Source organism: Acinonyx jubatus, chromosome E2 (assembly GCF_027475565.1).
Source record: "Acinonyx jubatus isolate Ajub_Pintada_27869175 chromosome E2, VMU_Ajub_asm_v1.0, whole genome shotgun sequence".
NCBI lineage: Eukaryota > Metazoa > Chordata > Mammalia > Carnivora > Felidae > Acinonyx > Acinonyx jubatus.
This window is the reverse complement of record NC_069396.1, coordinates 53,163,930-53,179,898: the sequence shown is the minus strand read 5'-3', so window position 1 is coordinate 53,179,898 and position 15,969 is coordinate 53,163,930. Positions and strand designations below refer to the sequence as shown.

General features: G+C 50.9%; 1 protein-coding gene across 2 annotated transcripts; it reads right to left on the bottom strand.

The window, feature by feature from the left end:
- Positions 1–4,160: 4,160 nt before the first annotated feature.
- On the bottom strand, positions 4,161–13,706 carry SIGLEC11 (sialic acid binding Ig like lectin 11). 2 transcript variants are annotated; one of them, XM_027038188.2, is made up of 9 exons: positions 13,499–13,706; positions 13,033–13,413; positions 12,371–12,655; positions 12,119–12,166; positions 7,615–7,872; positions 7,240–7,530; positions 6,888–6,984; positions 6,520–6,601; positions 4,161–4,743 (listed from the first exon to the last, which is right to left on the bottom strand). In XM_027038188.2, exons 1-9 carry the CDS (start codon positions 13,533–13,535, stop codon positions 4,552–4,554), a joined length of 1,671 nt encoding a protein of 556 aa, XP_026893989.2. In that variant the 5' UTR covers positions 13,536–13,706; the 3' UTR covers positions 4,161–4,551. The 2 variants fall into 2 exon arrangements, with proteins under 2 accessions (XP_026893989.2, XP_026893991.2); XM_027038190.2 differs by having other exon boundaries at positions 4,596–4,743; positions 6,888–6,979; positions 13,499–13,627.
- Positions 13,707–15,969: the final 2,263 nt, after the last annotated feature.

The following is a 15,969-nucleotide window of genomic DNA, read 5'->3' as shown; positions in this document are numbered from 1 at the left end:
CAGCCATCCACCTATCCATTTATTCATCCATCCATCCATTCATCTATCCATCCATCCATTTAGCCAACCATCCACATATCCATCTATTCATCCATTTATCCATCCATCCATCCATCCATGTAATCAGCCATCCACCTATCCATCTATTCATCCATCCACTTATCCAGCCATCCATCCATTTAGCCAGCCATCCAACTATCCATTTATTCATCCATCCATTTATCCATCTATCCATCCATCCATCCATCCATCCATCCATCCATCCATCCATCCTTCCATGTAATCAGCCATCCACCTATCCATTTATTCATCCAGCCATCCAGCCATCCACCTGCCAATCCCTCCATCTGTTGATGCACCCAGTCATTCTTCCACCTCTCCATCCATCCTTCCATATACTGTTCCATCACCCACCCTCCCACCCACCTTTCATCCATTCCTCCATCCCCTCATTCTCCCATCCATACATTGATCCTTCCTCTAATTCAACAAATATTCAGCAGGTATTTCTTGAATTTGTGCTTTGTGACGCACATCATGCTGCACAGAGGATCCTGATGAACAAGACACACCGAGGTCTTTGAGCTGGTGGAACCTCCAGGCCAGTGGAAGGGGAAGGCATTAAATGAGATGACTGAGTTGTGCTCCACATGCTGGAGAAAAGGCATGGTGCTGTGATGGAGACCAAGGGGCCCAGGGCCGGGGGTACCTTTACAGAGAGTCTGGACAGAGAGAGTGTGGAGGAGGCTGGCGCAGCCACCCCCCTGGGACAGTGAGGCCCAGGCAGTGGCTGACGCTAGAGGAAGAGAGGGCCTGGGGAGAGATTTCAGAGGCAGCCTGGCCAGTGGCTAGACTGGAAGGGATTCAGAACAGGGAGGGTACGCTCACCTCCCAGACTCGGTCTTAAAGATCTGGAATCGTCCACCATTACTTTGGAATGGGGAGGTCAGAGGCCGGGTCGGGGAGGAGCCTGCTCTAATTCACCCTGATTCTTGCCTGACCAAGGCAGGCAGGGGAGATTGGCAGACTGATGATCACTTCCTGGGTGAAAGCAGGCGTGTGTAGCGCTTTCCAGAAGGGGATGTTCCTCAACGAGAAAGAAAACTCGTCTGAAAATCTCCTGCTCAAAACCTCTCTTTGTTCATGAGTCTGCAACATTACAGGGACATCAGCTGCCCTTCAGGGCCCCAAATCAGGTAACAGGACGGTCTCAATCTCAGCACCTGGCCCTCCCATCCTCTGGCCACTCAGCGCACTTGCCCAGTTCCGGCAGCCCCTCTGTCCTCTGCCCTCGTCTCAGCGAGCAAAGCCAGCCAGGACCCGGTGCTGCTCAGGCAGCGAGAGGATTTCTCATCTAGGATACTGTCCACATTGTCTCTGATCCTGCCTTTGTCTGTCTGCAGAGCCCTGTCCTTGATCTTGTGTGTTTTGGCAGCTTGTCCCCCAACCTCTGAAAGAGGAGGGTGCTGTCATCGGCATTAGATGAGAATCACATGGCCCAGGGGAGTAGAAATCACATGCCACCATGTGGTTGATGGTGGCTGAAGCCCACCCTTTGTCCTCTATGCCTCGCCTCTGCCCCCAAATTAGACCCTGGCCCAGAGTTAGATGTTTGTGGTGCAGGTGCTGGTGGTGAGGTTTTTTTAAATCATTTTTACTGCAGGACACCTCTGAGCCTTCAATACACACAGGTATGTAGTATGTCTCCAAGAACGGCCCCAGTAGGCATCTGAGAAGGACAAATCATTTCTCTTTGCTTAAATATTTTTCTTGAGGTGTCTGGGTGGCTCAGTCAGTTAAGCGTCCAACTTCAACTCAGGTCGTGATCTCACAGTTTGTGAGTTCGAGCCCCACGTTGGGCTCTGTGCTGACAGCTCGGAGCCTGGAGCCTGCTTCGGATTCTGTGTCTCCCTCTCTCTCTGCCCCTCCCCTGCTCATGCTCTGTCTCTCTCTCAAAAATAGACATTGAAAAAATATTTTTTAAAAGAATAATACCCGATATCTGGTTAGCAATAGGATTATGCCAATTGAAAGAACAGAAAATGATGTTAAGTTCTCTGTGGGTTTTTTTTTTCCCTTAGGTTTATTTATTTATTTTGAGAGAGGGAGAGCCAGTGGGGGAGGGGCAGCACAAGGTGGGGCTGGGGTGGGGGTGGGGGGATGAGTCCCAAGCAGGCTCCATGCTTCATCAAGGAGCCCAATGCAGGGCTGAAACTCATGAACCTGAGCCAAAATCAGGAGTCTGATGCTTAACCAACTGAGTCACCCACGTGTCCCAAGTGTTTTTTCCATGTTTACAAGAATATCTTGAATGTGTTAAAGAATTGATGAAAAATTTATCTCTTTATGTGCCAACACTTTTTTTAAAATTTTTTGTTTAATGTTTGTTTTTGAGAGAGACAGAGTGCAAGCAGGGGAGGTGCCAAGAGAGAGGGGACACAGAATCCGAAGCAGGCTCCAGGCTCTGAGCTGTTAGCACAGAGCCCCACACGGGGCTCGAACTCACGAACCTTGACATCATGACTTGATCCAAAGTGGGTCGCTTAACCGACTGAGCCACCCAGGCACCCTGTGTCAATGCTATTCTTAAAGGAGATACTACTTAGAACAGGAAGAGAATTTCTGACTTGAAGTGGATAGTTCCTGCATTTCCACGATGCGCTTTTCAAAACGATTTTATCCCTGAAGGATTTTATTCTTTTACATTAATGTCACTAACCCCCAGCATGGGAACAAATGGAATCCTCCTATATAGTGTTGAAGAAGGGGTATGACATGAGAATAAATGCACTTATTTTGTCAGGAGACACCATTTTTAAAAGTTATTGATCGAGAGATGCAGCAAAGCAAATTGTGCCGTGAAAGATACAATTCGACACAGCACTTTTTTTTTTTAGATTTTTATTTTATTTAAAAAAAAAATTTTTTTTAAGTTTATTTATTTTTGAGACAGAGACAGAGCATGAACGGGGGAGGGTCAGAGAGAGAGGGAGACACAGAATCGGAAGCGGGCTCCAGGTCTGAGCCATCAGCCCAGAGCCCGACGCGAGGCTCGAACTCACGGACCGCGAGATCGTGACCTGAGCCGAAGTCGGACGCTCAACGACTGAACCACCCAGGCGCCCCTAGATTTTTATTTTTAAGTAATCTCTACACCATGGGGCTCGAAACGATGACTCTGAGTTCAAGAGTCACATGCTCCACTGACTGAACCGGCCAGGTGCCCATTGACACATCAAAAAATTTTTTTAGTTTTTTCTTTAATGTTTATTTTTTTAGACAGAGACAGCATGAACGGGGGAGGGGAGAGAGAGAGGGAGACGCAGAATACGAAGCAGGCTCCAGGCTCTGAGCTGTCAGCACAGAGCCCGACGCGGGGCTCGAGCTCACGAACCGCGAGATCATGACCTGAGCTGAATTCGGACGCTTAACCGACTGAGCCACCCAGGCGCCGCGACACATCAAATTTAAAGAACCGTTAACTTTATGTCAACCCATGTTCACTGTGTTGGCCCATAATGCTAAGATTGAGCGCGTTTTCTCATTAATGGACACAGTAGAACAAATTAAGCGGACATTCAATGGAAGAAAATAAATTGGATGTGACCACTGTAAAAACTATAGTGAAAATTAATAGCAAGAAACTGCGCTACAGTGAAGTCGGGAGGATTTGGCCGCGAGAGCACTAATGCACTGCCACGCATAGTCAATTGCAGACCCAACCGGAAGAGGCCGACCTGACCTTGCGCGGGGTGGGCCTTGCATGGGGCTACTGCTCTACTAATCCAGTGGGAAGCGGAGAGGCTTTTCTTATCCCCACCCCTGCCCCCAAAGTTCAGCCAATGGGAAGCCAGCATACTTCCAAGCCTTCCCCCATTGGCCCCTTTTCTCCATTAAACGTGTGCCTCTCCCTTCCCTAGACTCACCTACGGTTTTGTTGCAAGTTGTGTGTCCACAACTGCAATTCTCTTTTCTTCCCCAACGAACCCATTTTTGCTGGTAACGAAGCTGGCAGTTTTTCTTTTAAGGTGAACACATTTTACAATGTAAATGAAACACAGATCCTAACCGCAAGGAATCCCATAAGCGAATTCTACAAGAAGAAGAAACAACTGTTAAGGAGAACCAAAAACATCCGGGACGTACAAAGAAGGAGGGTATATAATTTAGATAACCTGTCATTTATTGCAGAAAATCCGGGAATGGTTTTCCGTGTGGTGACAATACACAAGTTGGGTTTCCAGAAAGCAGGCTCAGAGTGGGGCGGGGCGGAGGGCGGGTCAGGAATCCTCCTGACCACGTCGGTTACCCTGGGAAGAGCCCGTGACCTCGGGCAAAGTGCTCTCTCTGCACCGGCTTGTAATTTATCGGTGACTGGCTGAAATGTGAGCCCAGCTCTGCCCATCCCCACACAGGTGGACACCAACACACCACACCGGTTGGCGACCCGTTTCTGTGGAAAACTATTCACTCAGGAATTGTCCCGGAGGTGTCCCTTCTTGAGAAGCCCTGAGCCCTCTAGCCAGCGGTTGCAGGAGCTGGCTGGAGGCGTCACTTGCAGATCTTGATCTCTGAATACTCGGTGGTGCTGGTGGCCTCCGGGTCCGGAAGGTTCCAGGGCTTCAGCCCATGGAAGGTGAGAGAAGCATAGTGGGGCTCCTTTCCCTCCTCCGAGGTGGGAGCGGCCATGGCTGGGGGCGGGTGGTCTAGGGGGGTGCTTGACCAATCCTCATGCTGGGAACCCTGAGTGGAGGGGAAAGAAGGGGGTCAAATTAGGATAACGGGAGCTGGCAGATAGTGAGGGGAAGCAAGCCCAGAAGCTGGAAACCACTTAGTCTTTCATCATTCATTCCACAAGCATTGGCTGAGCCCCCATTCATTCATTCATTCATTCACTCACTCATTCAATAAATACGTGAGAGTAAGAATGTCTCGCCCTTGGTAATCAATTGCCAGGCTCCTAGATGCCTCACCACAAGCCATCAGGGAGGCACTATTAGCCCCATTCATCAGGTGGAGAAACCGAGTCTAGGTAAATATTCCCAAATCACACATTCAGTTGTTGGTAGGGCCAAGATGAATGCCCAGGTCTCTCTGGCCCTAGTGGCCACCTTATGGAAGAGCTGTCCCGTGTCAGACCCTGGCTACTCAATGGGGAACAAAGTAGACATCATCCATTACCTCCCACTAGCTTGCAGTAGGGGGCACTGACATTAAAGTAGTAGTCAATTATACTACTATCTAATAGCAAATTGAGATAGGATGCACAGAAATGGGGTGGGTGGTGTGAAAAGGACAAGGATTTGCGAAGAACCGAACTGCCCTCAGGGACCACTCCACATCTCAGAAATTTAGGCAAACACTATAACAAAATTGTAGCACAGACATTAAAATCAATTAAAACCAATGTTGGGGCGCCTGAGTGGCTCAGTCAGTTTAGCGTCCGACTCTTTTTTTTTTTAATGTTTATTCATTTTTGAGAGAGAGAGAGAGAGAGAGAGAGGCAGAGCACGAGTGGGGGAGGGGCACCGAGAGGGAGGCACAGAATCCGAAGCAGGCTCCAGGCTGTCAACAGAGCCCGATGCAGGACTCGAACTCATGGACAGGGAGATCATGACCTGAGCCGAAGTCACATGCTTAACTGACTGAGCCACCCAGCATCTGACTCTTGATTTCGGCTCAGGTCTTGATGATCTCACGGTTTGTGGGATCGACCCTGCGTCTGGTTCTGTGCTGACCGTGCGGAACCTGCTTGGCATTCTCTCTCTCTCTCTCTCTCTCTCTCTCTCTCTCTCTCTCTCCCTCTCTCTCTCTGCCCCTCCCCCACTTGCACTCTTGTCTCTCTCTCTCTCAAAATAAATATATATATTTTTTCAATCAAAGGATATTGTGCGGTCAAGCGCTCACCACGCCCCAAACAGCTTATGTTAACAACGTGATTTCTGGTGAGGCCTTGGGCCACACAGTATCGGCTTGACCTCTAGAGGGCTGGACACCAACAACAAAGATTAGCCATACAGGGGCTCCATGCCTATGTCACCAACCCTCCACACGGCCAGGGTGAGCTTCCCTGGTGGGCGTCTAACATTTCAGTGAGTTCGGAGTCCTTCTGGTGAGCTATTGAAGCTGAGAGTGTCTTGGGGACCCCTGAACTTTGTAGTTGGCAATACTTATTTGCGGGGTGGGATCTCCCTGGCATCCTGTGTTAGGGAGGAGAGAGAGGAAGGAAGGGAAAGTGGGTCCGGGGTCCAGAGAGACCTGAGGAGGTGGGGGTGGGGAGGGTCCAGGGTCCACAGGAAGCTGGACAGGCTGTGCTGGTCCTTGGCTCCGCAAGGTGAGTCGGAGAGCAGAGGGGCAAGCGACTCCCATGTGGCTGGATTGGGTGACTGAGTTGATGGGGACCCGAGACCAAAAGCCTGTCCGAGCGCGATGACCATCTAAGTCTTCTAGGGTGTGGCCGTGGCCATCCCAGGTTGGTGGCCACATGGGACCCCGACGGACAGAGGGCTCAGCACTCACCCAGGAGATGGGACCCAACGTGCAGGCAGCTTCCTTGCCGCCAGCTGCTGTCTCTGGGGCCTGCTTCCTGCGGGTCTTCACTCTGCGGGGGAGGCCGGGACCTGTCAGCCTGGAGTGAGCTACTGCCCCCCGCTTAAGAGGCTGGCAAGGCTGAGCACGGCCGGAGAAGGGGACGCATGGAGCCCGCCGACCCGCGCAAACAGGCGTGATCAGGGCGGCAACAGCCCTCCTTTGATTCTCTGCCCCAGTGCCCCAATCTCGAAGCCTCGGCACCACCAGGGCTCCTCCCGCTGGGGCCGCCTGGGACCGTAGGACGCGGACCCCTTCCATCCCGCGCACCCGCCCTCTCTCCCAGGGACAATACTCACATGAAGAAGATGAGGCAAGGACAGAGACCGAGCAGGCCAGCGACACCAGCACCCCCGGCAGCCGCCAGAACGAATCCTCCCCCAAGCAGAGGCTGCGCTGCAGAGGAGTGAGGTTTCCGGTGAGTCCCCTCCAAGCCCCAGGCCGCTTGTGCCCCTGCCTCCCGCAAACTTGGGCTCTCATGTTCTTCATCCCCCAACCTGCAGAAAACCCGGACTCTGCCCCCCTCCTTCCTCCTTTCTCTCACCCCTTCCCATCCAGACCCCGGCCCCACGCCCACCCAGACCGTCTTCTCCAGGATGCAGACTCCTTTCTCCCCCGTCTCTGCCCACCCTTCCCCCACAGCCCCCAGACCTGGCAGCAACACCAGGACCGCGGCGGTGCTCTGGGCCCCGTGCTCATTCCGGGCCTCGCAGCCGAGTCTGAGGTCGGAGCGCAGCGGCCCCCTGAGGCTCAGGGAGCTGTTGGCCCAGGGCCCCTCGGAGCTGGAGGTGACGGTCAAGGAGGCGTCGCTGTGGTTCCCCTCTAGCAGCCCCTCCCCCAGCCGCCAGCGCAGGGTGGGGGCCGGCCGGGCTCGGGCGGAGCAGGTGCAGCCCAGCGCCTCGCCCTCCCAGGAGCAGAAGGGGCCGAGCAGCCGCGGGGGGCCTGCAGGGGGGGGAGGGGCAGGGTCAGCGACGCCTCTGCTCCCCAGGCCCCGGGCGTCCCGCCCCCGGGGGTCCCCACACTCACAGACCACAGAGAGACGCAGGGAGACGTGCTGGGAGCCCCGAGCGTGCTGAGCTCGGCAGGTGAATTCGCCTTCGTGGCCCGACTCCACTCGGGGCAGCTCCAGGACCCCGGGCTTCCAAGGCTGGGACGGGCTTAGAGTCCGGCTCCCCTGGGCCCAGCTCAGTGTGGCTGGAGGGTTGCTGTCGGCGACACAGACCAGGAACACAGATTCCCCTTCCAGGACTGGAAGAGATGAGCCATTCCCCGGGTATTTCAGTTCTGGAGGAAGAGAGAGAAAGAGCGAGGGTGAGCACCCCCAGCCCAGGGCCGAGGCCTATTTCTCTCTCCTCTCCATTTTCCATAAGTTGGGAAGGGATCTCCACGGGTAGGTTTTGTGTGTGTGTGTGTGTGTGTGTGTGTGTGTGTGTGTGTGTTATGTTTATTTAGTTTTGAGAGAGAGAGAGAGAGAGCGCGCGCAAGTAGGGGAGGGCAGAGAGAGAGGGAGACACAGAATCCAAAGCAGCCTCTGAGCTGTCAGCACAGAGCCCGACGTGGGGCTCGAACTCACAAACCGCGTGCTCATGACCTGAGCCACCCAGGCGCGCCAACCACAAGTAGTTTTTAAATTTTTTTTTTCAACGTTTATTTATTTTGGGGACAGAGAGAGACAGAGCATGAACGGGGGAGGGGCAGAGAGAGAGGGAGACACAGAATCAGAAACAGGCTCCAGGCTCTGAGCCATCAGCCCAGAGCCCGACGCGGGGCTCGAACTCACGGACCGCGAGATCGCGACCTGGCTGAAGTCGGATGCTTAACCGACTGCGCCACCCAGGCGCCCCTCACAAGTAGTTTTTAAGCAGCTTTATTGTGATATAATTCACATACCATGCAATTCCATGTATATACCACTTAAAAAGGAGTCCTGCGGTGACCATTACCACAATCAGTTTCAGAACTTTTTCATCACCCCCAAAAAAAGCACCCCTCAGCTGCCTCCTCCGTTGCTCCCGTCCCCCAGCCCCTGGCAACCCCTAACCTTTCTGTCTCCACAGATCTGTCTATTCTGGACGTTGTATCCAAATAGAATCATATGCCACTGTGGGCTTTTGTGTGCCTTGCGGTATGATGTTTCCAAGGTTCACCGCCTTGTAGCACCTGTCAGCGCTACACTCCCTTTCTTTCTTTCTTTCTTTCTTTCTTTCTTTCTTTCTTTCTTTCTTTCTTTCTTTCTTTCTTTCTTTCTTTCTTTCTTTAAAATTTATTTATTTTGAGAGAGAATGAGCACGCGCAATCCAGCAAGCGCATGTGAGAGCAGGCAAGGAGCGGAGAGAGAAGGAGAGAGAGAATCCCAATCCCCGTGCTGTCGGCACAGAACCCGTTGCAGGGCTCGGTCCCACGAACTGTGAGGTCACGAGCTGAACAGAAATCTACAGTTGGATGCTTAACTGACTGGGCCACCCAGGCGCCCCAGTGCTGGACTCATTTCTATGGCAGAATCATGTTCATTGCATGGATGGGCCACGTTGTGTCTATCTGTCCATCCACTGATGGACACTGGCTTCTTCAAGGCACACGCCCTTCACTACACTTCTCTCTCTTTCCCCAGCTGCTGAACACCCCTGGCTCAAGTACCCAAACTTCGAATACCAAACCCTTCAAGGCTCTTCAGGACTTGACCCCTACTTCTTCACCTCCTTTCCCCCAGTTGTCTCAGGATGAGTGGGGTGTCCACATTTTGCATTCTAAAAGTCACAAAGGAGGAAGGGGTGTTCTGAGAGAAGTCTCCCTTCCATGCTAACTAACCTGCAGGCAACAAATTCCTCTCGTCAAAGGCAACATTTATTGCCAGTTTCTTGTGTGGCCTTCCAGAGCTATTCCATAATAGCCTTATCTAGTAACATTGAAATACACATCCCTAAAATCCCACAGTTTTGTTCCTGGGCATGAAATTTACAGTCCCATCCCCCCGGGTACCCTGGCACCCTCCAGGAGCTGGTTAGAAAGGCAGAACCATGGGGCGCCTGGATGGCTCTGTCGCTTAAGCCTCCAACTTTGGCTCAAGTTATGATCTCATGGTCATGAGTTCAGGCCCCCTATCAGGCTCCCTGCTGTCAGCACAGAACCAGCTTCAGATCCTCTTTTCTCCTCTCTCTCTGCTCCTCCCCTGCTCACGCTCATGCGCACCTGAGTGTTCTCTCTCTAAAAAATAAACATGGGGCGCCTGGGTGGCTCGGTCGGTTGAGCGTCTGACTTCAGCTCAGGTCACCATCTCGCGGTCCACGAGTTTGAGCCCCGCATCAGGCTCTGGGCTGATGGCTCAGAGCCTGGAGCCTGCTTCCGATTCTGTGTCTCCCTCTCTCTCTGCCCCTCCCCCGTTCGTGCTGTGTCTCTGTCTCAAAAATAAATAAACGTTAAAAAAATTAAAAAAATAATAAACATAAAAAACAAAAAAAAGAATGCAGAACCAGAGGCCACACACGCCTCCTGAGTCACATCTGCATCGTCGCAAGATCCCTGAGAAATCTACGTGCCTTAAAGAAAGGCTCTTCTGTTGACAAGGGGAATGTTCCAAGCGGCATTATCATGAAAACTGAAACCCGTGGACAACTCAAGTGCCTGTTGAAAATGGAACGTGAGGGGCGCCTGGGGGGCTCAGTTGGTTGAACGTCCGAATTCAGCTCAGGTCATGATCTCGTGGTTCGTGGGTTTAAGCCCTGAGTCCAGCTCCGCATACTGATGGTGTGGAGCCTGCTTGGGATCCTCTCTCTCTCTCTGCCCTCCCCCTCAAAAATAAATAAATACACTTTAAAATAGGGGCAGAGAGAGAGAGAGAGAGAGAGAGAGGAGAGAGAACTCCAAGCAGGCTCCACAGTGTCTGCGCAGAACCTGATGTAGGGCTCAGATTCACACACCATGAGGTCATGAGCTGAGCCAAGATCAAGAGTCGGACACTTAACCGACTGAGCCACCCAGATGCCCCTAAAAAAATCTATCTATAGATATAGATGATATAGAGATAGAGACAGAGATAGAGATAGATGGATATATAAAAGAAAACATCATGCTAAGTGGAAGAAGCCAGACCAAAAGACCACATGCTGTAAGATTCCATTTATATAAAATATCCGGAAAAGGCAAGTTCACGGCCAAAGAAAGTTGATTAGTGGCCAGGGGCTGCAGGGAGCGGGAAATAGGGAGTTATTGCTAATGGGTACAGGGCTTTTTTGGAGGGGGGGGTGACGAGAATGCCTTGCAACTACATACAGCGGTGGTTTCACAACATCACAAATGTCCTAAATGTCACCGAACTTGCTCACTTTGAAAGGGCTGATTTCATGGGATGGGAGCTGAATTTCAACTTAAAAAGATAACTCAGACGTCAGAGAGGAACACGTATGTTTCAGTCCTGTGTCACATAAGCTTTCAAAAACACTGGCAAGCAAACATCGCGTAGAGATTCCAACATATTTGGCAAAATGGTAAGAAAAAAAGAAGATACGTGGATGTGTTAATTAACTAGATTGTGTGAATCCTTTAGCAGAGTAAACGTGTATCAAGTCTACACATATCGAATCTACCTATATCAAATCATCACGTTGTACACTTTAAATATATACAATTTATTCATCAATTACACCTTCGTCAAAAACAAAGTAAAATAAAGGCATTTGGGTGGCTCAGGTGGTTAAGCATCTGACTCTTGATTTTGGCTTCCGTCACGATCTCACAGTTTAGGAGATCGAGCCCCTCGTGGATCCTGCTTGGAATTCTCTCTCTCTCCCTCTCTCTCTGCTCCTCCCCCCACTCTGGCTCACTCGTGCTCTCTCTCTCTCTCAAAATAAATAAATAGGGGCGCCTGGGTGGCTCAGTCAGTTACGTGCCCGACTCTGCCTCAGGTCGTGATCTCACAGTTTGTGGGTTCAAGCCCCATGTTGGGCTCTGTGCTGACAGCTTAGAGCCTGGAGCCTGCTTCGGGTTCTGTGTCTCCCTCTCTGCCCCTCCCCTGCTCAACCTCAGTCTCTCTCTCTCCCTCAAAAAATAAATAAACATAAAAAATTTGTAATAAATACACTTTAAAAAATAAAGTAAAATTAAGTAGAAAGAATGATAACACAGCGTCCCGTGTGATGGCTTTCTCTGAGGCCAGATGAAAGGGGCTGAAATTAGGAAGGAACATTTAGGGTGTTCCAAAAGTGGGGTTGCTGTTCCTTTTTTTTTTTTTTTTAAGAACCTCTATGCCCAATGTGCAGCTCGAACTCACGACCCTGAGATCGAGAGTTGCACATTCCACCGACTGGGCCAGCCAGGCGCCCCTGTTCTAGTTCTTAACCTCGTCACTGACCACCAAGGTGTTCATTTTGTGGTGATTCTCCATAACGTGCACGTATTTGACAAGTTGTCTTTGCGGCTAATGAATAGTAAGCAAAAACAATCCGTCACACAGCGAAAGGGAAGCCTCCCGCCTCTGCTCTCGCTGTGCATCACCCTGGCCCTCCCGGGTTGGCTTCGAGGCCCTTGGACCCACCTGTGCAATTTCCTCGGGAGATGCCGATGGTCAAGTTCTGTGGAGCATCTAGGACAGAGAGACACAGAGAGGAATAGAGTCAAAGCTGGCCCTTCCCCCGCCGCCCGCCCCCAGGAGACGCAGAAATGGAAATAGAAACAGACAAGTCCCGTGTCCCCCCTGCAGCCCCTCGGAGCCCCCTGCCCCGCCCCGCAGGCATCTGTAGACAACTGAGTGCTGCCCCTGCTCCCCTCCCCCCTCCCCCACTCTCACAGGAGACGTTGAGCGTAATGGTGCTTTGGGTGCTCACACCAGCCCTGGGGAAGGTCACATGACAGGTGAGGTTGGTGCCGTGGTCCTGCGGACGGGGGGTGAGCAGGATCTCCGAGGAGTTATAGGCCTCCAGGTCCGGTCCCGGAGGTCTGAGCGCAGCTCCCGTCCAGGAGAGGGTGAGGGGCGTCACCCCATCACAGACCCCGGGCACAGAGCATGTGAGGTGGCTGGGAGAGCCAGACTCCAGGGGCTCCTCGATACGGATGTCTGGGGTCTGTGTCAGCGCTGGAGAGGAGACACGAGACCAGAGGGGACCTCTCTGTGTGTGCCTCTGAAAGAGGCACCCCAACCCTAAATTGACCACGCTCCACTGTTCCCCCCTTAAAGGTGAGCACCGGGGGCGCCTGGGGAGGGTGCTCAGTTGGTTAAGCATCTGACTTCAGCTCAGGTCATGATCTCACGGTTCGGTTTGTGGGTTCGAGCCCCACATTGGGCAGGGCTCCACGCTGATAGTGCGGAGCCTGCTAGGGATTCTCTCTCTCTCTCAAAAATAAATAAATAAACTTAAAAAAAAAAAAAAAGGTGAGCAGCAGGAGGTCCATGTCTGCCCTCGAAGACGTGCTCCCCCATCCCTGTCACGGACTCTCGGGGCCCCTCCATACCTTTTACAGTCACAGTGAGCAGGTCACTTTGGTAACTGTGTCTCATGGAACCTGTGTCCAGTTGAAAATAATACTTTCCACTGTCTCCCTTCTGGGCGTCTGTGATGTTCAGGGAGCAGTCCCTGTCCCCAGGGTCTCTGGCGAGGTGAAATGAAAATCTGTTCTTCCTCTTTGCGCCCTTGGCAGGGTTGTTCGTGGCCATGAGAACATCCCCTCTGGAGTTGTAGGTTTTCCGGAACCAGGAGCCGTAAACAGGTGCAGAGGGGCTCCTGCGAACCCCCGGGTAGGAGATGGTGCAGGGAACGTGGACACACAGGCCCTCCTGCACCGTCACGGACTTCTGCACCTGCAGCTTGTACCCGGGATTCTCCTGCAGGGACCCTGGGGGCACACTGAGGCTCAGCGACAGTGACACGCGAAGCCCCTGCCCGCCCCCACCCCCCACCCCGGCCCTCAACCCACTCACCTGCCCACAGCAGCGGCAGCAGCAAAGGCAGCAGCATCTCTGGGGTCCCCGGGGGCTGGGCCCGCCACCGAACGGTCTGGCTTCTAGGCGTGCCTGTCTGTCCTGGAAGGAAGCTCCAACAGGAAGCTTCTTGTGGGGGAAGAAGTGGATGGTGACCATCCACAGAAGGGGAACCGCGGGAAGGGAACCACAATGTCCTGGAGAATCCCTTCTTCCAACTTCTCCTTTCACAGAAGGCAGCAACAGGGCAGACAGGGTTCAAGGCTGGGCCTCAACAGGGAAGGAGCCCTGTTCCAGCCTCGGGGGTGGGGGGGTGGGGGTGGGGAGGACAGTCCTGGCAGTGGGGGCTCTCGGGGGAGTCAGTGAGTAAGGGCTCCAGGTGAGGTACTAGAGGCAGAATTCTTTCTTTCTTTCTTTCTTTCTTTCTTTCTTTCTTTCTTTCTTTCTTTCTCAGAATTCTTTCTTTCTTTCTTTCTTTCTTTCTTTCTTTCTTTCTTTCTTTCTTTCTTTCCTCTTTCTTTTCTTTCTCTTTCTTTATTTCTCCCTTTCTTTCCTCTTTCTTTCTTTCTCAGAATTCTTTCTTTCTTTCTTTCTTTCTTTCTTTCTTTCTTTCTTTCTCAGAATTCATTCATTCTTTCTTTCTTTCTCAGAATTCTTTCTTTCTTTCTTTCTTTCTTTCTTTCTTTCTCAGAATTCATTCATTCATTCATTCATTCTTTCTTTCTCAGAATTCTTTCTTTCTTTCTTTCTTTCTTTCTTTCTCAGAATTCTTTCCTTCTTTCTTTCTTTCTCAGTATTCTTTCTTTCTTTCTTTCTTTCTCAGTATTCTTTCTTTCTTTCTTTCTTTCTCAGAATTCTTTCTTTCTTTCTTTCTTTCTTTCTCAGAATTCTTTCTTTCTTTCTTTCTTTCTTTCCTCTTTCTTTCTTTTCTTTCTTTTTCTTTCTTTCTTTCTCCCTTTCTTTCCTCTTTCTTTCTTTCTTTCTTTCCTCTTTCTTTCTTTTCTTTCTCTTTCTTTCTTTCTCCCTTCTTTTCCTCTTTCTTTCTTTCTTTCTTTCTTTCCTCTTTCTTTTCTTTCTCTTTCTTTCTTTCTCCCTTTCTTTCCTCTTTCTTTCTTTCTTTCTTTCTTTCTTTCTTTCTTTCTTTCCTCTTTCTTTCTTTTCTTTCTCTTTCTTTCTTTCTCCCTTTTTTTCCTCTTTCTTTCTTTCTTTCTTTCTTTCCTCTTTCTTTTCTTTCTCTTTCTTTCTTTCTCCCTTTCTTTCCTCTTTCTTTCTTTCTTTCTTTCTTTCCTCTTTCTTTCTTTTCTTTCTCTTTCTTTCTTTCTCCCTTTCTTTCCTCTTTCTTTCTTTCTTTCTTTCTCAGAATTCTTTCTTTCTTTCTTTCTTTCTTTCTTTCTTTCTTTCTTTCTTTCTTTTCTTTCTTTCTTTCTTTCTTTCTTTCTCAGAATTCATTCATTAATTCTTTCTTTCTCAGAATTCTTTCTTTCTTTCTTTCTCAGAATTCTTTCTTTCTTTCTTTCTTTCTTTCTTTCTTTCTTTCTTTCTTTCCCTTTTTCTTTTTTCTTTCTTTGTTTCCTTCTGTCTGTCTGTCTTTCTTTCACCAGGCAAACATCTGCTACATACAGAGACAAAGAAGAGAACCCAGTGCCCACCCCGCTCCCCAAGGGCACTCAGCCTCCCTGCATGCCTCGGGCCACGTCTGTCTGTCCATCTGTCTGCAGTCCACACACGCTCCGGGTTCCACGGTGAGAAGCAAGCAAGGACACAGGGTCCCCGCACTCAGAAGGGCCTCACGCTTGGGGGGGGGGGCGGGTGATGCTCTGAGGTTGCCATCTTGAAATGCTTAATAATTTTATTTTTGAATTTGTGCTTGTAAGTGAAGCCCTAATGAGATAAGGAACACAAACTAGAGAAAATGGAACCTTGGGTCACACGCCGTCAAGCCTCCCCCATGCCCCCACCTCCTCCTTCCCCGGGCCCCACTCCCACTCGCACGCCCCACCTGGGCACAGAGAGGGTCTGAGCCTTGCCGAGTTGAGAGGTGGGAGCCCTAGGCACCTGTGAAGGTCTACACTGCCCACCCCCCGGTGATGCCCACCTCCCAGTCAAGCCTGAGGGGGACTTGACTTTAAGTCCTTGACCTTAAGTCCCTGAGCCTGTGTGGCTCAGTTGGTTAAGCGTCTGACTCTTTTTTTTTTTAAATACTGTTTATTTATTTTTGAGAGAGAGAGAGACAGACAGAGCATGAGCAGAGGAGGGGCAGAGAGAGAGGGAGACACAGGATCCGAAGCAGGCTCCAGGCTCTGAGCTGTCAGCACAGAGCCTGCATGGGATTGTCTCCCCCTCCCCCACTCGGGCTTTTTCTCTCTCGTTCTCTCTCTCAAAATAAATATACTTTAAAAAAAAAAAAGATGTGACCACCAGTTGACCCATGAGCTGGACCCAGGCCATTGGAGGCTCCGCATCCCCTCCCC